A 16608-nucleotide genomic window follows, 5' to 3' on the forward strand; every position below is an offset into this window, starting at 1 on the left:
TAGACAATAAGGGCACACACAAGAAGCACGGTTTGAGCTGTGACTTTATTAATGACATTGGTCAAATAAATACTTGTACACAGCAGAAGAACAGGCACCTCCGACCCACCCTCTTCTGAACACAACCCAGTGTCTGAGCAGAGGACCATACAGAAGACTGTACAGAGGACAGGACAGACCGGAGCTGCTACACTGGAGAATCTGGTGCAACCAGCCCAACCCATCACCCCGACAACAGTAAAAAAAAAAACAAACAGGAAATGTCCACTACAGTCCATCCCCATATTACACTGGAGGGACTTTTGCCCCCTCAGTGTGCGTGAGGTCTGCCGCGGCCGCGGCCCCTTCCCCCTCCCATGGCTGGACCATCTACACTGCTGCGCGGGTTCTTGATGGTCTCGTCCACAGACAGTATGAGGCAGGCAGCTTCAGAGGCCGCGGTCAGGGCATTGATGCGCACAATGGACGGCTCCCACACACACGCCACAAAATTATCAGTGATGTCCTCATTGTTGATGTCCACGCCGTACCACATTCCGCCCTGACACACACATAGATCAGTCAGGTGACACACCATCAAGCACACAGAGCAAAAATTCACTAATGGATGGGGTGAATTTTTTAATTTATTATTTATCACTTATACATTTTATGCTCAATTTCCCTTTAATCATTTTAGATGCTACATGGAAACATTATGATGTGCATGTTGAAGATGTTAGTGTGCTTGGTTCTGATTGTGTTAGCATGTGCGTATGTGTGCTTGGCTCTGAGCGTGTTCATATTGGCGTGTACCTGTGTGTGCTTCCCTCTGAGCTTCTTAGCATGTACTTAAGTGCATTTTGCCTTGAGCGTGATGTTAGTATGTACCTGTGCGTGCTTGGCCCGGAGCTTGTTGAGGATGTTGGTGGCATCGAAGCCTGCGTTGTCGCACAGCTGTCTGGGAATGACCTCCAGAGCTTTGGCATACGCTCCAATCAGCAGCTGCTGTTTGCCCGGAATGGTCCTGGAGTAGTCCCGCAGGTATTTTGACAGCTCCATCTCAATAGCCCCTCCTCCAGCGACGATTGAGTCATTCTGCCACATACACATAAGCTAACCCTGGTTCGCTCTGACGGGGGGGTTGCAGATGTGAGAAGACTGACCTTGATGGCGCGGCGTACGATCATGATGGCATCATGCAAGGAGCGCTCCATCTCCTCTGTGAACTGCTCAGCTCCTCCTCTCAGAATGATTGTGCACGTTTTGGCTTTGGGGCAGCCCTTAAAGAAGTTATACCTATGAACAGACAGAACAGGTTTAACATTTGAGTGTTTTCTGTTCTAGGTGTATCTCAAGTTGTGCAGGTAGGCCCTCACCTCTCCCCTCCGACCTGCACCTCCTCAAAAAGCTCGCACTGTCCCAGGATGTCATCGGTCATGTTCCCTACAGATGTCTGGATGGAGCCGCCACAGGCCTATGACAGCACACACGTGGTTAACAGGTGCTGACAGAACACAGGCATGTCGAAGCACAGCACCATAGACAGTAAAGCGCTAACCCACTAGTCTCTACATTCCAAACAGGAAGTAAGCATGGGAGCAAAGTGATTCCTTCGATGTCTAGTGACTTCTTTTGAAAAACGATGGGCCCTTCCTTTGTAACTGCTGCTGTCAGACAGAGTCTGACCTTAAAACGTTTGTATTAACACCATTTTGTTCCTAAAACAAGAAATGAACATTAATAAGCTTCAGCCCCTGCCAAAGCAGCAGTGCAGGTGAGAAACTGCTAGTAGCTTCAACAGCCTCACTCCTGTCTCCTGGCTCTCAAATATGGTCCCTGGTTGCAGATTAGCAGCTATAGCTGCTAGCATTGATTGGCTTCATTGTCTGCAACCCTATGGGTGACGTCACACACCCTCAGTTCTCAACTCATTCTGAATTGGTCAGATCATCACTCCTAGCTCCTAATTCCTTTTCCTTTGGAACTATGTCACACGGTCAACCATAAGAGTTCTAGGCAAAGGAGCTTCAGCTGCATTTGGAGAATCCGACCATGCTAGTCAACGACGGGAACAACAGGAAGTCAACTGATCCTATAGCTGTTTAATAAAAAACTACCAACAAGTGTTCCTCAGTCTCCTCTATTGCACTGATTTAAATGAAATTTCAACATGATAGTGAACTTAAATGACCTGAATGTTTGCACATGGGAGATGCTGGTGTTGAGGGGAAAAAAAAAAAAAAAAAAAAACGCTCTGCAATAAACCTCACATACTGTACGATCTGTGATTGAAAAGTTTAAACATGAACCAGGGCACAGAACACAATTTTCAAACTCACCATCAACTGCAGCCTCTGCTCTGAATTCCACCAAATCCTGCCTTTTAGCGTGTCTGCATGAGTGGTGAATGGCATTCAGAGCTCCATCAGTAGGGTTTATGCAAATTACCCATGTGGCTTTAAATTTAATTTCTAAAAACATGAATTTATGCAGCTCTTCCCCTATGTCATTATACAGTCTACAGATAAATCCTATGACGCTGTGATGAGTCTTGTATAAAGTTGGGTTTATCCAGATAGTTGTTTTGTATAATGTCTGATGCAATGAAACGTTTATTGTATTACAAACTCTTTGTGCAGAAATCGGCCAAGTTCAAATGTGTTTGGAGAAAATGCGCACTGTATGATTGGATACCTGATAACTCCTTAGGAAGCTCGTGAGGTTCCTATGCTAAATGAGCTATGAAAGCATAGGATCCTTGTCCTAACTCCTTCCTAACTCAACAGACTACTCGGACAGTGGCTATCATGGCAAACAGTGACACACAACCGGGTTTGGCTCAAGGAGCTAGGAGCTTTGTGTCTAATTTGTATACTGTATTTTCCGCACTATAAGGCGCATCAGAATATAAGGCGCACCTTCAATGAATGGCCTATTTTAAAACAAATTTCATATATAGGGCGCACCGCATTATAAGGCGCATAGAATATAAACTACTGTAGTATCTGGGGTTGTGTTACGCATCCACGAGATGAAGCTGCGCTGAAGGGAATGTCAACAAAACAGTCAGATAAGTCACTCAGTCAAACTTTAATAGAATAAAAAAAAACGTTCTGAAAACTTTGTTCTCTCACAAAACAAGTTAATGCATTCACAATATAGTAACTCTCGAAATAGTGCAACGCAATAATAACTCAACGTTGTTCAAACGTTAATGTCCAGTCACAATATCTCCCAGCCTTGTTTAGTTGTAAACACGTGAAAGAAACACGTAAAGCCTCACTTTTTCAGTTCATTCCTCATTCACGAATCCGTCGAGTTCTTCCTCTTCAGTGTCTGAGTTGAACAGTTGGTGGAGCTCATTCAAAGTGCCCGATTCCGTCTCGTCAAAAATCGCCATTATCCGTGTCACTGCTGTTGTCTGGCAGTTCAGTGACAATTCCTGCCTTCGTGAAACTCGGACCACAGTTGAGACTGATATATCAGCCCAGGCATCCGCAATCCATTGGCAGATTGTGGCGTATGTCGCCCGGCGCTGTTTCCCCGTCTCCCCGTCATCCCTATAGCGTCGGATCCTATCGTCGCCGTTAGACTCGCGGTTGCGGACTTGCCAGCAGCGTAACTCCGCGCCCAGTCGTGCTCTCATGTAAATTCAAACGTCTCAAAGCGGAGACATGGGGCTATCTAAATATTTTACCGTCATTACGGTAATCTGCCTCTGTTGTCCTGAAGGTGACGAATGAGAGCGCGGGGCTGCGGGGATTTTCACTCATTTATTCGATGCGTAAAAGAAAAAAAATACGGATGGATGTGTAAAAAAATGCAGTACATTCTGATACTTTGTTTGACATGATTTTTATGGCTAAAAAAGAACAAAAGTCTAGGTGAGTTATACTGGCCCATAGTGTGCTCAGTCCTTAAAGGGTTATTACCGCTATTACTTCGGAGACGCCTCCTGACTACGGGTGTCATAATTGACCAATATTGATCCATATATAAGGCGCATCGGATTATAAGGCGAACTGTGGGTTTTTGAGAAAATGAAAGGCTTTTAGGTGCGCCTTATAGTGCGGAAAATACGGTAATACAAAAGGGCTTGTTCCAAATTTGTCAGTCTATGCAGAGTACACAGGGTTAACATTCACACGTGCCGAGTTTACCTAACAGACACACACACAAAGACCTACCATCATGGTGCGTTTGAGGTCCTCCTCCTGCACACGGCCTGCACAGAACAGGTCTCTGTCAGCAAAGTACTGTGTGGCTACGTCTCCAATGGGCAGCTTGGACAACACCACTTTGGCACCAGACTGGTAGATCTTCTCCAGTTTGTCATACAGGATGTTCCACTCTGCATCTACAATGGCCTGGTAGTCCTGACACGTGCATGGAAACAAGATTTAGATCACAAATACTCAAGTGCAAACTTTGTCAAATGGTATTTGATGGTGTGAGAAGTTGTCAACAAGAGCATTTACACAACATGGAAAGATGGGCTATGTCGTACTGGCTGATGTCGATACTAGGGATGGGACGATATTAAATTTTATACTCACGATTATTGTGGCCAAAATAGACACGGTTAACAGTATTATCACGATAATTATTAACCTGTTAACGTTCCGACGGCCCGGGTCTACTTTACAACTTTACAGCAATGTACATATACTTCTGCGTCACCCACACAAAGAATCTACACATCAAATGCTACGGTGCTCTTCTTTCTGAATATTATATAAACCATTTTCACCTGCAATCACCACAGTTCTGACAGGAAAGATGTTTTTACAGGAAAGTCACAAATGTAGATTTGGACTTCACTTACCGTTGACGGCTCTGGTTCTGTCAGACATCAACATATTCACACAAAGTTGGTCTCATTAGTTCCGTACAGGTCCAGAGGATATAATCCAGTGAAGAAATTATGTTCACAAAATAAATTAGATCCTCCATGTCCAATCTGCTGCAGGAAAGTATTCCAAATGTGAAACCTGCTCCGTCACTTCTTTGCATTTCTTTTGTCAATTTCAGGCATAACAAACTTCTGACAGCGCCAACTTTGTTCCTCGGTGTGTCTGATTGACACCAATGTTGGCCAATAAGGTGGGGGTTGTGGGTTACTGGAGCCGCAGAGAGCGAATCAGTGCTACAGATGACTGAAAGTTTACGCCCCACTCTCCCATTGTAGAATCAATCAATGACATTACACACATTTAGAGACATTTTCCCCTTACAGCCAATGAGCAGCGGAACACGACAATGTATCACATGCCATGGTTTTCCGTAAACAGACGTACCCGGAAGAAAATGTGTATTCCTCAATGTAGCTGCCATGTTGTCGAAATGGGACAGTCCTTGTTGTGCCGGAAGTGACGCAATCGCCCGTCGATGAACACTTAGAACGATGCATTTAAGGCACTTTGGCAAATTGGGAAACAGCCGAAGCCGAGTGGATGCAGAAATCTGTGCATAATGGCGCATTTTACGCACTATTTAGCGTTTTAAACATGACGAAACGGACAAAAAGGGAGTACGTGATCGAGGACACTGTAGATGTTTGCACAAGTTAAACTGGAGGCATCTCTGACCCAGAGCGGTTCATGGCAAAGACTGAAGATAGCGTTTGGACTCAGGAGTAGAGGACCTTATTTTTTGATGGATTGGATGCTGTTCTCGATCGGTAAGTGTGGTTAATTCTGCTATTGACTTAATTGTACATAAAATATATCGTGTGTAATCGTTCGTGTTGCTTTTGTGCACATAGTGAGCATTCTGACCATGCTCTCTGGCACATTTGTCTTCAGCTGTATGAATTAGACTTAATTTGTCTGTCCTTTGAAAGGTGTTGTTTTATTATAATATAAATAACAAAAATACAAGATATGCACACATTAGCATCTCATCTGTGCACACGGGTGAGGCGCGCTCTGGCACGTTCCTGTGGAGAGTTACAGATCAGGTAAAGACGTTCATTGTTGATATCTGGCAGAATATAGTTCAGATAGTGATAAGCACAGAAGCTAACAATTGTCATTGCTATGACAGAGGTCCCCCTTGTGGGCAAACACCAGAACTAACATCTAAGCATTTTATTGAAACTGCAAACATGAGGCAGTCTGGTGCCATTAGGGATGGGACGATATACGATAATATCGTTAATCGCGATAAATAAGGTCCGCAATTAATCGTTCGTGGCATTTTTTTAATAATCGCGATCATCGCGCACGATTATAATCGCCTTTACGGCACCACACTGCCTCATGTTTCCAGTTCCAATACAACGTTTAGATGTTAGTTTGTGGTTTTTTTACCTACAATAATGCAAACTGCAGAATAAAACACCTTTTAAACAATAGACAAATTAAGTCTAATTCATACAGCTGAACACAAATGTGTCAGAGCGCATGGTCCGAATGCTCACTATATGCACAGAAGCAAAGCTAACGATTATACACGGTATATTTTACGTACAATTAAGTCAATAGCAGAATAAACCACGCTTACCGATCAAGAACAGCATTCAATCCATCAAAAAATAAGGTCCTTTACTCCTGAGTCCACTGTGGGATCTTTAATCTTTGCCATGAACCGCTCCAGGTCCGAGATGCCTCTAGTTTAACTTGTACAAACATCCACAGTGTCCTCGATCACGTCCTCCCTTTGGTTTGTCCGTTTCGTCATGTAACGCAAAACAACAGTGCGTAAAATGCGCCATTATCCACACATTTCTGCATCCACTCGTTTCCCAATTCACCAAAGTGCCTTAATTTAAAAAATTAAGTGTTCGTCGACGGGCACTTGCGTCACTTCCGGCACAACAAGGACCGGTCCATTTCGCCAGCATGGCATTGAGGAGTACACATTTTCTTCCGGGTACGTGTGTTTACGGAAAACCATGGCATGTGATACATCATCCTGTCCCGCTGCTCATTGGCTGTAAGGGCAAAACGTCACTAAACGTGTGTGATGTAATTGGTTGATTCTACAAGGGGAAGAGTGGGGCGTAAACTTTCAGTCATCTGTAGCACTGATGTCTGCGGGCTCAGTAACCCACAACCCCCACCTTATTGGCCAACACTGGTGTCAATCACAAGCTAACACGTGTGTTTAGCACTGGGGAACAAAGTTGGCGCTGTCAGTTTATTATGCTTGAAATCGATTAAAGAAAGGCAAAGAAGTGACGGAGCAGATTTCATATTTGGAGTACTTTCCTGCAGCAGATTGGACATGGAGGCTCTAACTTCCTTTGTGGACATAATTTCTTGACTGGATTATATTCTCTGGACCTTTACGGAACGAATGAGACCAACTTTGTGTGAATATGTTGATGTTTGACAGAACCAGAGCGCTCAATGGTAAGTGAAGTCCAGGTTCACACTTTGTGACTTTTCTATAAAAACGTCTTTCCTGTCAGCACTGTGGTGATTGCAGGTGAAAATGGTTTGCATATCCAGAAAGACGAGCGCCGCAGCTTTCATTTGATGTGTAGATTGTTTGTGCGGGTGACGCAGAAGTGTATGTACATTGCTGTAAAGTAGGCCCGGGCCGTCGGAATGTTAACAGGTTAATAATTATCGCGATAATATCGTTAATCGCGATTATTTTGGCCACGATAATCGTGAGTCTAAAATTTTATATCGTCCCATCCCTAGGTGCCATAAAGGCCATTGTAATCGTGCGCGATGAGTACGGTTATTAAAAAATGCCACGAACGACCTTTTTTAATCACGATTAGCAATATTATCGTATATTGTCTCATCCCTAGTCGATACACAATTTTTTTTGGAGCTGTCCCATTCTCTGTGTGCTCTTTGAGCAGCCTATTGAGCCAAAATGGAAATAGAAGAGCGTTAAAAACTTGGAAACATTACATCTGCTCTCTTACTTGAGAGGCTACAATGGTCTGCAATGCCATGAATTTGATAAAATCTTTAATTTGGCTGTACACATATTCCTGCAAAATTAATGTTATCATTTTTACAAAAGTGAACAGTTAATTTGTAATCTTTAAGTTAAGACTAATTTGCGGGCTCCACTGTGGACTTTAAAAGCCAAATATTGGTTAATATTGGCAAATATCAGTTATTGGCCAAAGCAGTAGGCCAAATATCAGATATCGGCTTAAAAAAAAAATTAAAAATCTGTATTGGCCCATATCTAAAAAGAAAACCCCCTGCAATATTTCATATTGAATTATATTACACTAATTAGCCATTTAATTTAATTATTTCCAACTCAAAGGTTTCTAAAAGGTTAAGACGTCGCAGCTCTCTAGGCCGAGGTACCTCCACGGACTTGACTCTGACTTCTGCATTGTCCTTCTCAGCCTTCAGCTCCAGCTCCACATTGAGCAGACCGATCTTTGGGTTCTCGTAGCGTTTGGGCTGCATCTCAAAGCCAGCGTACGAGAAGGTCTTCTTGAAGGCAACTCCAAGCACCAGTTGGGAGTCCTGTCACATACACAGTCATGCATACTCGTGTTTAATACTGGGCTTTCACACATACAGTTTTAGTATAAGAATGGTTATACCTCCAGAGCTCCTCCCTGGACCTTCTTAATGCCGATCATCTTGAGCGGCAGCAGCTCATCTAGAGACATAACAGCATCTACCACCATCTTGGAGAAGAAGTCCTTCTGTCCAGCGATGAGCTTGGAGTTGAGAGCTGTGGCTGCACACTTCTCCAGCAGCAGCCTCTGCTCCCTGCACAGCACAGAGGTCAGACCAATGAGGCTCTCAGCTTCACGCTAATCAGAACTAAGAAGCCAACATTTAGCTATGGACTATCGAACCTGTCAGGGATTTTGGAAGTTTTGAAAGAGAAATCAACTTTTGAAGGTGAACTTATTTTTCCCTCAAATATTCTAGCCACCTGACCACACACAAACAAATCAATATCTGTGATGTTATAATACCTACTCTTTCCCGGACATTTAAAGTAGATCAGACTACTCATTTCACATTAAAAACAGTTCACAATTATATTAGATTCAGCTTAATTTACTTATTTTACATTCTTGCTGGACAAGGGCAGTTGATGTGAGGCAATTCCTTAACTTACCTAGCTCACTTAATTTACACAAGTTTTAGTATGACAAAAATAAAATGACAACCCCTTTATTTTGTCTGTGTAATCCCTCAGTCGTCAAGGTCTGATCCATAGCAAAAGATGAAGTTTAAATCTATAAACTGGACAAAACAGTGTAAGAGTGAAGATGCTTCGCTGCTTATCCATTCTTCAGTTCTGGTCAGAATGCTGGTGCCCACTGCCTTATCTGAAGGGAGGGGCTAACCATACTGGAACTGTAAACATCTATTGTCTCCAGTTTCAGCTGAAACTACCCTATTCAACCCTTAATGACCATGCTATTGCTCGCATTGTTCTGTGTCTAAGGATGGAGTCATAGATGGGGGAGAGATTATGTCTCAGGCCCCATTCCTGCTTCAGGAAGGATTCTCTTTCCTAACAAAAACAGCCAGCTGAGTTCAAGATCACAGTGCATCTCCCTTTGTCAGCTGGCAAAATGTTGATTCTGTGGCCCTTTTCTAGAGCAGTAAGAGAATTCCTTTGCTCTGATGTTATGTTGGAGGGAGTAAGTTAAGCACTGCTCAGTGCAGCTGTTACTTTCAGTCTCAGATCACCAGCTTCCGCTTCTGTAAGGTTGTTGTTTCTAATGGCCGTTTCTGCTGCTGTAATGTAGTCCGCTGTGGGGATCTGGTTGGATGTTACAGAGAAGTTCAGTCCTTTGGAAAGTACCTCTTTCTCTGTCTGGGTAAGCTCAGTTTGACAAGTTCTTCTCCCAGTATTCCCTATTCCCAGGATGGCCAAGTCTTTCCCCTTTCCTCCCGTCTCTCTCCCTTTGTGTTTGTAGTTGCATAAACTTCCTTAAGTAACGTTCTTTGGTTTCCTTGTGCCGTTTCAATTGCTCTACGGCTATAAAATTCTAGATCCTCTGGGCCATTTCTTCTGGGACTAAAGAAGCTACCCTGCTTTATAAGCTTTCTATTTTAAACTTCAAGTTATCAATAAGAAAATACAGATGGCTGATTCTAAGGCCGAGCATTTTCATAAGGTAGCGCTGAGTTAAGCTGGGTGCTCTATGCCCTGGTTCAGGTGCTTTCTTCTGTAATACCTTGGGTATTAACTGATTCTGTCAACATCTGAGGTTAAACTGTGAAAATGATTCTTATTCTCTGCTAATTTCCCATCTATAACTCCATCCTCAGACCCAGAACAATGAGAATAGCAGTGTTGTTACGGGTTGAATAGGATAGTTTCAGCTGAAACTGGAGACAATAAATGTTTACAGTTCCAGTGTGATTAGCCCCTCCCTTCAGATATAAGGCAGTAGCCACCAGCATTCTGACTATACCTGAAGAAGCGGCTTGTGTTTTGTTTTCATGTCCTTTGTGCATAAACTGTCACTATATTTTGGATAGGAAGTTGGTGAGGGAAGTCTGGGAGTCCCTGCTTAGACTGCTGCCCCCGCGACCCGGCCCCGGATAAAGCGGAAGAAGATGGATGGATGGAAGTTGTATACTGACGGAGGCATTTTAGAACTCCAGTAAATGTCTTTTTTCCCCCTCAATTTTTAAAATGTTAAACTTGACTCATGTAACACTAGGATATATAAATATTTCTTTACATACTATGCCACCAAATGAATAATTAGAAACCATAAAAACTTGTCATATGCTTTTAGAGGTTTAACCTCAGGTTATTTCTACCTTTGTGGCTAGTGTTGATGCCTCAATAATTCCCTGTCAACTTTTTCATATAAACAGTTTTATGTTTATGTTTCCTAGTTATTCAGATAAAACAAAAATATATTCCCAAAGCTGATTTGCTAAACAACAGAAGAGGCCCTACTGTTTGTCATCCTTCTTGACCGACACCGCAATCTCCCTGATCTTGCTGACTGCCAGGCCTGTGGCGGTGCGGAAGGCTCTGATGATGGTCTGAGGGTGCAGCCCCTCCTCCACATACGGCTTCAGCTGCTTCAGGAACTCAGCGGCCAGGAGGGTGACTGAGGTGGTGCCATCACCCACCTGTAAACAACACATACACACACACAGATCCATGTTGACAAGAAAACCACAGGGACTAAACTTATGGACTTTACTGGCACTTCAGTGAAATTATGTTTTATTATTTTATACTTTCATACATTGTGGAAATTAATTCAAAAGGCATATAATTATTCATGGGAAACTTGTTTACACTCAACCTAGAAAAAACTTTTTCAAAATATAAAGTCATTGACATTATATTTTAATAGTGTGCTAGATTAACCAATCACAGGTCTTGGGTGATCGAGTATAAGATACAGAGCTTTGTGCCCTGTGCTCCTGGTAAACCCTGGCTGTGAATGTTTTCCGGAAAGTAAAGTACCTTAACCATAAAAAAAAACAAAAACAGTATATAGCCTGAAGTCCGACTGGTTTAAAAAAGATATTACAATCACAACCCTGGGTTTGCTAGGTTTAAAACTGGATATCTGCATTGAAACTGGCAACCCAAATGCTCATTGCGCTTTTTGATTGGATATTAAATCAGACAATTATAATGTAAACAACACCTTTACCATCAGAGACTTGCAAATGATTCCTTTAAAAGCCTATATGATTTTTTTGTAGTAAAAGTTATGGTTCATAGTTAAAACAATTAGGTATTTATTGTGATCAAATTCCTTGATTAATCATTTCAGTCCTACTCCAACCTCTGCGTCCTGCGAGCGGGCGATGTCCACCAAGGTCTTGGCAGCCGGGTGCACCACGTCCAGCAGTTTGAGGATGGTGGCTCCGTCGTTGGAGATTGTGGCTTTGCCTGAACAGACAACATTTTATTACTATGGCCATCTCCTCCTACAGATTTCCCATGTTGCTTCACTGCTCAGGCTCACCTCGATCGTCCACCATTAGCTTGTCCATGCCGCGGGGCCCCAGGGTGGTTCTCACTGCCTCAGCAATCACCTACAAACGATTCATTTATTTGATTTTTGTACAGGAATCACAAGAACATAAGGGGAATAACTCAATTTTAAGTGAACTTCAACAGCCTATGTCACCTAGGTCTCCAATGGCCGGCCCACGGGCCAACTCCAGACCCCGAGAGCATCTGAAATGGCCTGCAAGACCCCAACCCCAATTTGAATGCAACAAATCTGATACATTGTCACTAAGATTTACTGAAATTGCGCACATTGAGTCTTAATGAATAACATTAGGCATAATACGTACGATGCTCCACTGGTGCAAAGGAGTGGCTATATATATATACCCCTTTCTTTGAATACAGTCCTCAGTCAGGGTTGTGTACTTTACCAAGTGAAACTTTGATTTGCTTGGAGCAAGCAGAAATTCGATTTATATTTGTTTGCGTTGTATTTAAAACACATTTAAAACAAACACAAACCATATAAAAAATAAACGCACATTTTAGGTTTTTATTTTCTATAAAATTTTATAAATATATATTATTTATATACATTTACTCCTGCTACAAACATCATCATGATCATGTGACTTTGCATTTCACAGACTGTAGACATTTACAAGTGAAGTGTTAAAGATATTCCAGAAAGATGCAACAATGAATTGAATTTAATCGACTGCCTACAGAAGAGCAACCTGTTGTGGATTTACTCATTGTTTACAACTTTCCATGGAGTAGTGTTGGGAAGCTGGCCCGAAGTGGTCAAAGTAGGAGGCAGATTCAGAAAAGTCCGATTTGACAACATGTATTTTGAAGCACCATGGTAAACCATGGACAAAAAACACATATTTACAAAAAATTTCCTGTGCTCAACATAACAAAGCAACAGAACTTACGCAACCAAGGAGAAAATCCACATGTACCCTGGCTATACTGATGTCTCATTCAAATGTCTAATTAGCACTGCTTAAATACCCTCCTGCACAGGGAGCATCTCCCCCTGGTATACACCACATTCGTCACAGATGCTGTGGGTATAACTTTAGCCATCTCTCATATGAAACCATCTCTCAGGGCCCAAGTCCCTTAACTAAATGGTGTTTAACAACATAAACTATAAACACTTAACACATTGAAAGAAAATACATAAGACATTGACACAAAAGAAACTTATACCAGTTCTCCCCTCCACATACGAGGCCGAGATAGGGCACGCCCCCTCTTTGTCTGTACCATGTGAAGATTCAGGTAAGTGGATGAATGTATTTAAATTGACTAAATATAACCAAATAAAATATCTTTAAAATAACAAGTGTGTTTGTCCCTTTTAATATCACCGTTTTAATTGAATCAAAGGCCCACTTTGTCACAAGTAGTATACAGCGCATAAGAGGGAGGTCAGTACAATTATTCTGATGGGAAAGACAAGGACCACACTGCCTAAAAAGAGGACTACAGTTAGTCCAAAAGCAGTAAGAAAGCCCGTTCAACAGTCATGAAGCAGTTTTACCATTGCAAAACAAGACGCTTATTTTAAGTTATGCAGTTATTCTTTCACGTTGTCATTGGTTAAGTAGTAGCGTGTTTGTTGCAGCTGATCATAACGCAATATAAGATATAGTTGAAACTGTTTTTAACATTATGTGCAATGTGAGTTCTCACACATTGTCAGGACAACGGTTCCATGAGTACACAAGCTTAAGCAGAACAAAGTAACTTTCAGCAATAAAGCTCCTGCTCCTTTATGAGAATACAGAGTCACTGCTGAACAGACTTTTATTGAAATATGACAGCATCACATAAAAACACTTAATGTTGCCAAATTTGAAAAAAGAACCAGGGATTCCCAGGAGAATTTTCTTCAGGTTATGTCCACCATTTTTGCAAGGCTGGTTTTCTGCCCAGAGATAGCGGAGAGACAACTGACACTTCAAACTTTAAAGTGCATATGACAGATTTGACACACATTTCCCCAACACATAGTTAAAATGATTACATTTAAGACTTCACTAAAAATTGTATCTAGTTTTCCAAAATTTTAGCATTTTAGTGAAGTATATAAATTTTACTTCTTGGTTGGACACAGGCAGCGTATAACTTACCTGGAGACCATAAACTTAAGCGCAGACTGAATATATAAATGGACAGAGCTAACCTGCTAGCCAGCACGTTCCAAATTGGAAGAGATAATGAGCTGTGCTTTGGGCTCCATCAGCTCCAATTTAATTTACATTAGATAACTCTGGGAACGCTCTCTTTAACTGCTGCTGTTAGGCTCGTCAGTTTGGTCTTAAAATGTTCATATTGGCCAGTTCTACATGATGCTGGTGTTCTTATTTCACTATTGTGTCTGCAACTCAAGATATGAACATTAATAATTGACAAATCAGCTGCCTTCATTCCCTGAGGTCGCTCCTGCTAACATTAGCAATAGGTTTGATTGACAGCGCTGACAACTTCGCTCCAGATTGGATCTTTGGATGGTATAATGCTCACTGTAACATCACACTGACATAGTCCACTACTTTATATGGACTATGTTCTTAATAAGGGCCAAAATTTATTTGTGTTAGTCTAATCATGACAGTTGTGTAATTTAGACAACAACTTTATTTTGTTAACTGAATTTTTAAACTGTCAGAAAAATGTCTTCCTTACATGTGAATTGTCTTTGTATTTTGAATGGAGTTTTCTATGTAGATGACATGGGTAGATGGATTCGGTTTTAATCCATCATTACTTCCTGTTCTTGACAATAAGCCACTTAACTGATGTAAAACTATGGTAAATGATGATAAATATTTACCACAGGTTCTATCCCACCAAACCATGTCATAGAGAAACATGAGAACCTGTCATGTGTACTTTAAATATTTAACCATTACAGGGACTTGCAAAGATGGTTAATGAAGTAAAAATGTTACTTAGTTTTGAGGTCAGAAAGTAAGGCTGGGCAATATGGGGGCGGATGAATCTCAATTTTTGATCTGATTTTATTTCATCTTTTCATGAACAAAATTTTAATGGCATCAAGTATTGATTTTATGAACAAAAACCATAAAAACTTTAAACCAGTGTCATTTAACACACACAAAAAAAAAAAAAAAAAATCTCAAAAATTCTGAACTCTACACCAAACCACATACTTTTACTAACAAAGGATTGGCTGTGGACCGCTCACTAAAACTCAAAATCTCAAAAACCTCAACCATATCATTGATGATTAGACATGACTAATTCACGATCTCGCCATCTTTCGATTAATTGCTGAGCCCTATCAATAGTACATAGACATATAATTAGGATGTCTATGGATGTAGTAAAACCAGTAGTAGCAGTGGTGGTGGTTGTAGCAGTAGTACTAGTAGTAGTGAAATAATGCAGTACCTGGCAGGCATTGATGTTGCTGATGAGCTGGGGGACACCCTGGGAAGTGTCTGTCCCCTCCTTCAGCAGGATCACTGGTGTGGGCTGTACAAAAAAAACATCACATCCATTTTTAGAATTTTATTTCAGATACATTATTGAACTGAATATTTTGTGGATTTTGGTTTCTAGGTCTATGAAATTAAAATCTAATATTCCATTTTCTAAAATTCCTATAATCTTCCTTAACAGTCCAAAAAATCCAAAACAACAAGTCCACGCTATACATTTAATCTGTCCCACGCAGTAATTATTTCTCATAAAACAGATAAAGAATACAAATAATCAGTAAGACCTGTTTTATTAAATGGATCATATTATGCCGTTTTCTGATCTGTTATGTTGTTTTGTCATCACAAACATACGTGGAGTTTTGTTTTGTTTCATTCACGCATGTTTAACACACAAACAGTGCATATTTAGGCTGGGTTATTCTCTCAAGCAGAAAACACTGTTCCACCTTGTGATACCATGTGGTAATGCAGAAGTGCTCTACTGCGTTTTAAAACTCTATACACCTTCACAAGAATTATTTAGATAATTTCAGCACAGGAATTGCCATTCTGTACTAAACTAAAGAGTAAAAGGTAGCTGTAAACTTGAAAACTAGAGCCTGAGGATGACCACAGCCCTGCCGAGTGCCTCTGATGGGATGCTTTTATTTGCCCGAGTCACAGCTGTCAAACACTTCTCAAACAATTAATTTTATTCGCACAAAATAATTTACATCAATAACAATTTCGACGTGCACCTCACAGACAAGATTAACACTCTCTAAAGAATAGACTAGTAGAAATCTAACACGCTAACACTGACCGAACATTTTTACACACTAATTAAAAAAAACAAAACTGTTAGGTTGTATGATCACCCTGCGAAGAGTAGCCTATAGTAAATGACGAACTCGCTAATCACCACTAACAGCTGCATCAGAAGACTCGCATGCACGCAATAGAGTCGGCTTTGTATACACCCATTGACTCTACGGCAGCACTATGCTAGCACGAACCGTCGGATAATAAACCACTTTTACGGGTGATTGGAGCTAAATATGGCCGTGTGTGGATGAAGCAGAGCCCAATGAAGCACCTAGGACATGTTTGACGGTAACCGATGAAAGACACCAGGTGGATGGCTCGGGATAACGGAACAGATAGGGGGTAAATGCTAGTTCACTCACCATCATCTTTGCAGCAGTTTTTTCGAGAAGCTTTCTGCCGGCGTCCGTCCCACAATGCTTTGCGCGAGCAGGGGCGGTGTTCAAGA

The 16608-nt window shown here is 41.5% G+C and overlaps 1 protein-coding gene across 1 annotated transcript; it reads right to left on the bottom strand.

Moving 5' to 3' along the window:
* Positions 1-31: 31 nt before the first annotated feature.
* On the bottom strand, positions 32-16608 carry cct7 (chaperonin containing TCP1, subunit 7 (eta)). Its single transcript, XM_033983539.2, has 12 exons — positions 16523-16608; positions 15304-15387; positions 11885-11954; positions 11702-11808; positions 10852-11030; positions 8513-8684; positions 8268-8432; positions 4170-4358; positions 1359-1456; positions 1146-1278; positions 871-1077; positions 32-541 (listed from the first exon to the last, which is right to left on the bottom strand). Exons 1-12 carry the CDS (start codon positions 16526-16528, stop codon positions 311-313), a joined length of 1641 nt encoding a protein of 546 aa, XP_033839430.1. The 5' UTR covers positions 16529-16608; the 3' UTR covers positions 32-310.

The sequence above is a fragment of the Periophthalmus magnuspinnatus genome, chromosome 18 (genome assembly GCF_009829125.3).
Source record: "Periophthalmus magnuspinnatus isolate fPerMag1 chromosome 18, fPerMag1.2.pri, whole genome shotgun sequence".
NCBI classification, from domain to species: domain Eukaryota; kingdom Metazoa; phylum Chordata; class Actinopteri; order Gobiiformes; family Gobiidae; genus Periophthalmus; species Periophthalmus magnuspinnatus.